The sequence below is a fragment of the Dromaius novaehollandiae genome, chromosome 2 (assembly GCF_036370855.1).
Source record: "Dromaius novaehollandiae isolate bDroNov1 chromosome 2, bDroNov1.hap1, whole genome shotgun sequence".
Taxonomy (NCBI): domain Eukaryota; kingdom Metazoa; phylum Chordata; class Aves; order Casuariiformes; family Dromaiidae; genus Dromaius; species Dromaius novaehollandiae.
This window is the reverse complement of record NC_088099.1, coordinates 94,937,558-94,945,919: the sequence shown is the minus strand read 5'-3', so window position 1 is coordinate 94,945,919 and position 8,362 is coordinate 94,937,558. Positions and strand designations below refer to the sequence as shown.

Sequence of the window (8,362 nt, the reverse complement as noted above, 5' to 3'; positions counted from 1 at the left end):
GGGACAATTAGAGGATCTTAGCACATAGCTAGCCCCCTTCTAATAGCTTGACTCAAGAAATTAATCTGTCCACTCAGCTATCTGACTGAAGTGATTGACAGTGAAAGGTCATGGTTTCTACAGAAGTATTACTTCTTTCTTTTTAGGACAGCAGTTACTCAGGATGATTTTCTTCCACTGAATTCCAGTATTTCCCCTGCTAAACTAATTGAAACTAAGGTAAATCAACAAATATATAAATAGAGGGGGTAGTGGCCCAGTCTGCTGATGTTTAACAGGGCACTTACAGACCAGGAGGAATTGTTGTGCACTAACTAAAACAGCTCTAAATTTAAGGAAAGCGAGAAGAGTCGGGTGAAGGTGTTTACATGGAGAAAGTCTGTGGGACAATTAGATGTTTTTAAATTAACAGAAAAGCAGTGGCTGAGCCCAGGACCTAAAGCAGAAAGTGAAGTGGATCACCCCCAATCATTTCACCATCTATGCTTGCCTCTCTCTTCTCCACCCTTGCAGTCCAGCTTCTGGGCTCCTCTACACCATGGGTATCAATTCAAATACACTGTCTGTAAACTTAGTGGATGAGCTCCTGCCTTAAAAATTCACTATCTAAAGTAATCTCAATTGAAACAGATAACTCTCACCATACTTGGGTCGTAGCTCCATTCTCTCCTGCTCATCTATGTTATCTAGAATGGTATATTTGGTTTTCTTTCTTATCTTTGTCCTCTTTCTGCTAAAAAGAAAGTTATGACAAGGATACTTAGTTCTCATATACACACATAATGTGTATTCCCTCCCTCTCTTCATACGCATAGCTATGTACCCCATGTACAAAGACAAAACCTCATTTTGCTTCCTCATCTCCACTCCAAAAGAGTTGTTCCACTTTATACCTGTTTAAAGCAGTAGCACAATCTGGATCAGAGAATATCTTTTTTTTCCCCCCTCTCTTTCTCCGATATGCAAAGATGAAGAAAGCAAGCACCACTGGCTTGCCTTCCTAGGCCACAGGGGCTCAGTTTGTTCAGATTCAACACACTAACTAGACCCAATTCAGACACATTCATTTGGTTCCAGATAAAATTTCTGCAAGAACTGGTTAGATCCAGATTATTTTTTTAAACAAAGAGATTTTAAAAGGAACCTCACTGGTTATGTTTACAGGGAAGACCAGTCAAAAATGCAGATTAGTCCCTCATACATATGGGGAGGCAAAGCCCTACTGGTCTGTAAGCAAAAAGCCCATGTAGTCTTTCCTCATTTAAATCCTTCCTCAGCATTCACTTCTATAATGCTACAAACACCATCATCTCCATGTTCAGTTTCAGCTGTTTGCAGGAATTATCTGACTGTTCATTTGTAGAGAAAGGAGAAGATGTGGAGCTACGAGAAGAGACAGAATATTGTATTGAATAGAGGGACAGAACGAAGGATTTCAGGGCAGAAAGAAGGGCGTTAATGCATGCAGTGAAGGGGGCACCTCCCAGAACACGCTGTTACACCTCAGGCATTTTCCCCGCCCTCCTTTCCAAAGCTTCCCTCCGCCCCTCCTTTTTTTCTTTTTTTGTCATCTTCATTCTTTGAACATGCTCTTCTCCAAGGCAGGGACTGATTCTCTAGCAATGTCTAGAGAAGCACTTCCAGATCCCACAGTTCAGATACACCTTTTAGGTTTGAGAAGCACCTACCACCCAGCTGACATTACAGCAACAGCCAGCCACCTGGCTTCCCTTCTACACCCTTTTGGAAATAGATTTCTTTAGGCAAGTCAATGAGGCCTTCAAAACCCCCAAACTCCGGCCAAATCTTGGACTGCCACTTATCTTTTTTTCCTGTAACTTCTACATGGCAAAGGGCATCTTACACCATTCTGCCCTGTGGAGTATTTCCCCCCCCCCCCTTTTTTTCCTTCTTTCTCTTCTTCCCACCCTATGTATCTGGATCAACCGGCCCGCCACACTTTGGCACAAGCTATGTGAGGCAAAGGCAAAGAAGAAGCTGAACCCTTTCAACAGTTCCTTTCTCATCAAATCCCACCCCACACCAATGTGGAATACTTTTCCTTTTAAACATTTCTACCAACACCACTGTTCCTTTACTCATAAAAAGGAAAGTACCAACTCCTGTGCATTTTATACAACATCCTTTACACACTGTAAAGACACCCTACACAAAATTAAAAATCCAGGAAGATTTTGATAGCATTTCCTTTTTGCTGACATCTGAACAAGCTGTCTCTTTGCTGAGCTTTTTGAGCAGCAGCAACACACTTGCTCTAGTGACAGAACTTGCAGAGGCTTGTCATTTGAAAGAGGATTGCAAGGAAAGATAACTAGATGGGGGGTGGGGAGAGGGCAGGGAGCAAGACAGACAGTGGCAGGTAAAACTGTTTGGAAGTAAGAAGTTTGTGGGACAGAGATTGTTGGTATGCTCCTCGCCTGCCAGCTGGATGTAGCCCACGTGTCCACCTTTACTGTCCAAGAAAAGCACCACGTCAGGGCCAGCTCCCTTCCCATGGCCTAGAAATCTCCTACTTCAGTGACCTTCAGGGCAAACCTCTTTTCTCCTAGCATGGGGGACCTGGAGGACTCAACAAGAGACCATGAAGATCTGTAGGACACACTCAGCATTTTGAAATAAATTATCTCGTAAGACGAAAGATACTTCAGCAGTGGCTTTTACTTTTGAAATGCAAAGAGCACACAGAGCCACAAATGGATATCACTTTTTTCAACAAAAGTGCATCTACACAAAAATATTTACATAAGGCTCCTCAAGTGTCTGGAAAGAGTGAAGTGTTTTAGTACTAAGGACTGGACTAAAATGTGCAGTTCTGTGCAGTTCTTGCATATACCTCATCAAAAAGAAATGCAAATCACGTACCTTTTGCAGCAGCAGATGCAGAACCAGGCAAGCCCTATCGTGACCACAACAAACATAAAAGCAGACACAGTCACATAGAGTATGCTCCATTCTGAAAAAGAAACACAGTGCTTCGTAAAGCAACATCAGTACAACCATTTCTAATGCAGCTGTATTAGAATAACTGACCTGGGGGAAGAAGGATTGTCAACAGGAACTCAGGAGAACTTAAATCCCTGAATATTTTTAAGCTTCCAGATCAGATGCACACAAGTGGTAAAGGAACTTTTCTCCCATCGCTATGCCTTTTGCTACCCCAAAAGAGCTGAAGTCTACATGGGATCTGAAAGTCAAGAGGACCCAGAGAATGATGACTGAAGTAAACATAAGTATATCCTCTGTCTGGCACTTCATGGGTATCCTACAAGAGCAGCTGATAAGTGACAGATTGTTGTATTTGCATGCTTCCATTTGTAAATCAAGAAAAACAGGAGAGTGATTCAGTGAGATAATGTGAAATAATGTGAAACTCCCACTTGAATATACTCACTTCTGGGCTGCTGTTATTATTTACACTATGTGCAATGCATGTGTGTACGACACTGTGTACAACAGAGCAGGGCTGCAGGAGGCCCTAGGCTCAGGCTTAGACCCCACTGTCCCGTTTTGTTTGGTTGATGATCTTTGCTCAATAACATACAGACATATGGCCCACCGTCACTTAATGGCTTGTAGCAAATGGCACCCTGATCATCAATTTCTACAGAATTACTTGAAGACTATTGTATTGCTTGGCAAAGTGTCTCCAAGTCTGCCTGGTACTAAAAGGCCAGCTTGATTTTGGCTTAAGTAGATCAATTTAGTTAAGCTAAAGCTAGTAAATATTTGAAATAGAGTCCAATACAATGCCAAGTTAGCTTAACTGATTTGGTAAGTGTGCTAAACAGTAGAATATAGACACTATTAAGCTGGGGAAGCTAAACTGCATTTTCCAGGTGTGACAGGCACTCTGAAAGAAATGGTGGAAGCGATTAAGCTAAGAAGCTGAGGTTTTAAAGGTGACTGTATTCATTAGCCCAGATCATGGGTGTTTTGTTTCCTTAGGTCAGACCATACTCCTAGCACTGATGTTTCAAACACCCACTTGGAGAATACAAGGTGTCGCTTATTCTTCAGCTTTGGAAAAGTCAGATGAATACCACCCAGAAACTTTGCAATGCACACACCATCAAACAACCCTTCCATCTGGCCCTAAGTTGTCTCATGATCTCTCCCATGATAGTCAACATTTTTAATCTTCCCTCCCTCAAACAGTGATAGAATTTTTTTAAAAATAGAGCTTTAAAAATATTTAAAATTTTAAAATAAGGGCTATTTTAAGGACTTCATCATTTCAAGATCTTATTCAGCTTTTCTATAGAAAGATGTTGCTAATCATCTCTCTGCATCCACCTCCTAAGTATGCCCATTCTAATAGGAAATAATTGACAGACTCACAAAAAGATGAAAAGCTCTTGGAATACATCCCACAACAGCCTCCAAACTCACCACAATTGCTCTCTCCATCATTTAGGTAACGGTGAATCACATTTTCCATCCACAGCTGGTAGCAAATGCAGCGCTTTGTTATCGGGTCACAGTGTCCATGCCCAGAACATTTTAAAAGACAGGCTAAGAACAAAACAAACATAGGTCAGTTGTGTAAATGGACAACTCACCATGCATCCTCCTATGGTGGGGCCAGATTAGTGACAGAGCATCTAGTTTAACACCTTCCAATTTTTTTTATCCCCCTTTCCTTTGGGGTTAGGTTTTAAAACCTACAGTTCAACACACTCCTGGCTGTGAAGAGAAAGAGGAAAATATCTTACACAGCATACAACAATACTGAACTTGAATCCTAATTAAGAACAGCTTATTTCAGCCACAAGTAAAGATGAATGGAAGCTGCGGAGTTCAGGCCTGCTAATTTCTTCTTTATGATGTCTTTGTAAAAACTTCTAAAGTACCTGAGAACTGAGGATTATGAATGTTCTCAGGTTCTATCATGACAAGCATCACACCAATAATTACAATTGTTGTATTCAGTATTTCAAAACTGAATTACATCATGTAAGGTCAGAGCATTTACATTCTCTAAACAATGATAACAGTAGCTGCTGCTAGATCAATGTGGCCTTTTAGAATAAAATAAAAATGTATTCCTCTTAAAACTTAGGGTAGTAGATTTACTATACTGAGAAAAACAATGAGGCAGATTTTGGTAATCCAAGCACATTTACAATAAAGCAGTCATCTTCAACAGAATTTGCTAAAGAAGATTGATGACTATTTTAGTGCTAGAGCTTATTCACTCTGTTTGCATTTGGATCATCATCTCCTGATTTTAAATGATGATGAAGTCATATCTACTATCTGAGTATCATAGAGTGTTCATATTATTAGTGCAGTTTAATATAAGGCTAGTCTTAGAAGCTCAAACATCCTTGTTAAAAAAACAACAAGGAAAAAACGCTCATTATAAAGGAACTCTAGGGGCCTTTCTACACTGGAAACAACCTCATTAGAGGACTGGGTTATAACACAATGACAACATGACTATTTGGATTGCACAGATAAAAACAAATCACATTACAAGCCTATTATGGGACACTAAAGCCCTGAAGGAACCAGAGGCATGAAACCATTTCTATATTCTTGCTATAATAAGTTTTGTGCATCTTCCAACGTAAGACCATGGCATGATTAGGGGATCTTTGTCCTCGTTCCCCAGGACTGAAAGCTTCCTCCTGATGCAGAACAGATAAGCCACCATCTGTAAGAGCAGGCAAAAGCACATCTTTTAAAAGAACACAAGCAATCTGCATCAGTTCATCACAAATGAACGGGCATTTGAAGTATTGTCTTCAGTGCCATCTTTCAGAAAGATGAATCCAAGCCCAGACACCAGATGACAGACAGAAGGCCCCCATACGCTTTTTCTGGGTTGCTGTGTTAACCAAATGTCTACAAGGTTTGAAGAGGAGGAAGCACTATTCAAAACATACCAGCCGTATCAACCCGCAGAACTTTAAAAAGCAGAAAGTCAGCCTTCTCTTTCAAAAGCTGCACATGCAGAGTCCGGGAGACGTCGGATGCCTTGATCACCTTGGAAGGATGCCCATTCTGCACGTAGAAAACAACTGCCGTGCTGCAAAGAGAATGGCAAAGGTCAGGACCGCTGTCAAGGATCGGTTTCGCCAGGCATTCAGTTTACAGCCTTTGCTTTGTTTGTTTCTAGAAAGCAAATGTCACCATTGCTACAGATAGGGAACCTTAGCTCCAAATCAGTCAAATCTATCCAAATGCCATAGCTACTGTACCTCATCCTGAGCCAGAAGCATCAGCAGTTCTCTGGCTTCTCAGTTTCACAGAAGGAAGGTGAAGAGAACAGGAAGCATAATTCCCTCCATGATCTTCCTGACTCTTTGATAAGATAAGCACACACGCAACACTTGCTTTCCGCACAAACATCCAGGATCTGGTGCAAAGCACTCTGAAGCAGTAGGAGTAAGCTTAGAAAAACTGAGTTCAAGAAGAGGAAAAGCTCACAAGCAAGGTAGCCAGAGAGACCTTCACGTGGGAGGTTTTTTCTTTTTCTCTCTCTTTAAAATTTTTTTTTTTTTTTTTTTTATGTTGGGTGCTGTTGATCTCATCCTGTGTTAGATGCTTAAGGGAACATCTTTTAGCTAAAAAGCAGTAATTGGAAGCTGTGATTAAAAATATCACAGCTATCAATGCTAGACTTTCTAAATTACTTATTTTTGAATTTCAGGAGGTACCTGGAGAGCTGAATAGACACCAAAATGGTTTTTAAATGAGCAATCGGTTAACAAGAAGTAATTTGAAGATAACTCATGTCAACAGGTTCCATCCAGCCGAGAAGTCTCTCTGGCTATGTACAGCCTTCTACTGCAAGTCTGTCACTTAGGCATATCTGCTTCTCTACAAAAAGGGATTCTTGTCACCAGTTTCCTAATGGATTCAATCTCCAATGGGAAAAAAACATATAGCGTACTTAGAATATCAAAACCTTAGGGAGGAAGAAGAGTAAAACGGGAATGGGACAAGTTTGATCAGATACAGCTGGAACCTTATTTTGAAATATAATACTTGTTTCACTATGAGAAAGGTTGTCTGTCTCTCTCCAGCTAGCCTTTGGGAAGAACAGCAATATATGAAACAAAGACACTGAAATAAATACATGCATTTTCTTTGGAGGGAAAAAAAATAGTATGTATACAGAGGATTTTTTGGTTTTTAAATAAAAAAATTTCAGTTCCATATCCCAGAGCTCCAGAGAGCTTACTTCAGTTTTCTACCACTGCAGAAGAAATTCACCTCTTAAAGCATATAATTTAGAGAGCTATAACAATTTTTGTAATCTTTTCCACATGATTTTGCAACTAATTATGAGCTGTTGAAGAGTAAAGGAGAATCACAAATCTTCCTGGCACAGCAGGGTATCTTTGTACCTTATATCTGAGTAGGCTTGTATCTTCTGAACTTTGATATCTGAATCCAAAACATTCAGCAGTACAGCCAGCTGTCTCACCAGGGTGTCCTTCTGCTGTTCACTCAGCTGTCCCACTCCGACTTGCAGAATCAGCTCCACCAGGCCACTTCTTTTGGGATCTGACAGAAGAACATGCTATGCTTTCAGAGCCTGGCAAATCATTCAGAACTGACTGAAGACAATACGCAGTACTCAAAGCATTTACGAAAATGTTTTCCTGAATAGGACCCATAACTCTCATTATCAAACCCTTCTGTGCTCTTAGAAAAAGAAGTGCTCAGCCTATATTCTCACATTCCCTCTGAAACAAGCTTGGTGGGTCCTAAAAACTGATTTGCTATCTTAACAGCTGGAAAAAAAGCATTTCAGTGTGTACTTCAGGCCATTATCAGATGTTTACACATAATGGCAACATCAGGTCCTTTAAATGCTGCCATCTTAAGGTCAGAGCACTAGGTGAGTCCAACTCTTAACTTCACTGCTAGTGATCTGACACTTGCCACCAACCAGGGAAAGGGATGCAAAGATGGACCCACATGGTAGTATGCAACTGTATGAATGAGTCCAAAGTGAGGATGGACAGTTTGAGAAATATCAAATATGTTTACCTTAAAAAATGAAGGATTCTCTTAAATAATAATACTTGCACTTCTAAAGTAGTTTGCAAACAAAACAAGCTTCACAGATATCCAATGAGAGCCTGACCCAATTACCCTGACTACATTCAAAAGGAAAGTGAGAAGCAGAAATAAAACCATTACCAGAGAACAAGACAAACAAGAAATCTATTACAGAGCCATGATTTATGAGTCACATTTCCTGAAACCTCAGCTTTTGCTTCTATCATATAGCCACTTATCCCACACTTAAAAACAGTATATATGAGCAATATCAAACAATGAAAAGCCAAAATTAAAAACCCAGAAAGTCATTTGGGTTTGTTTT

General features: G+C 40.3%; 1 protein-coding gene across 12 annotated transcripts in view; it reads right to left on the bottom strand.

Annotated features, from left to right (window-relative positions):
* The window catches only part of KIAA0319 (KIAA0319 ortholog), a 58,252-nt gene that overhangs the window by 5,388 nt on the left and 44,502 nt on the right, over positions 1–8,362 (bottom strand). For 8 of the 12 annotated variants that reach the window (XM_064506945.1, XM_064506942.1, XM_064506948.1 and 5 more), the window contains 5 exons: positions 7,377–7,536; positions 5,910–6,052; positions 4,411–4,533; positions 2,884–2,974; positions 642–733 (listed from right to left, as the gene is read on the bottom strand). In XM_064506945.1, coding sequence (XP_064363015.1) covers positions 642–733; positions 2,884–2,974; positions 4,411–4,533; positions 5,910–6,052; positions 7,377–7,536 — 609 coding nt within the window. Of the gene's footprint in view, positions 1–641; positions 734–2,883; positions 2,975–4,410; positions 4,534–5,909; positions 6,053–7,376; positions 7,537–8,362 lie in introns of those variants that run through there. The other 4 variants (XM_026115678.2, XM_026115677.2, XM_064506947.1 and 1 more) reach the window with 4 other exon arrangements.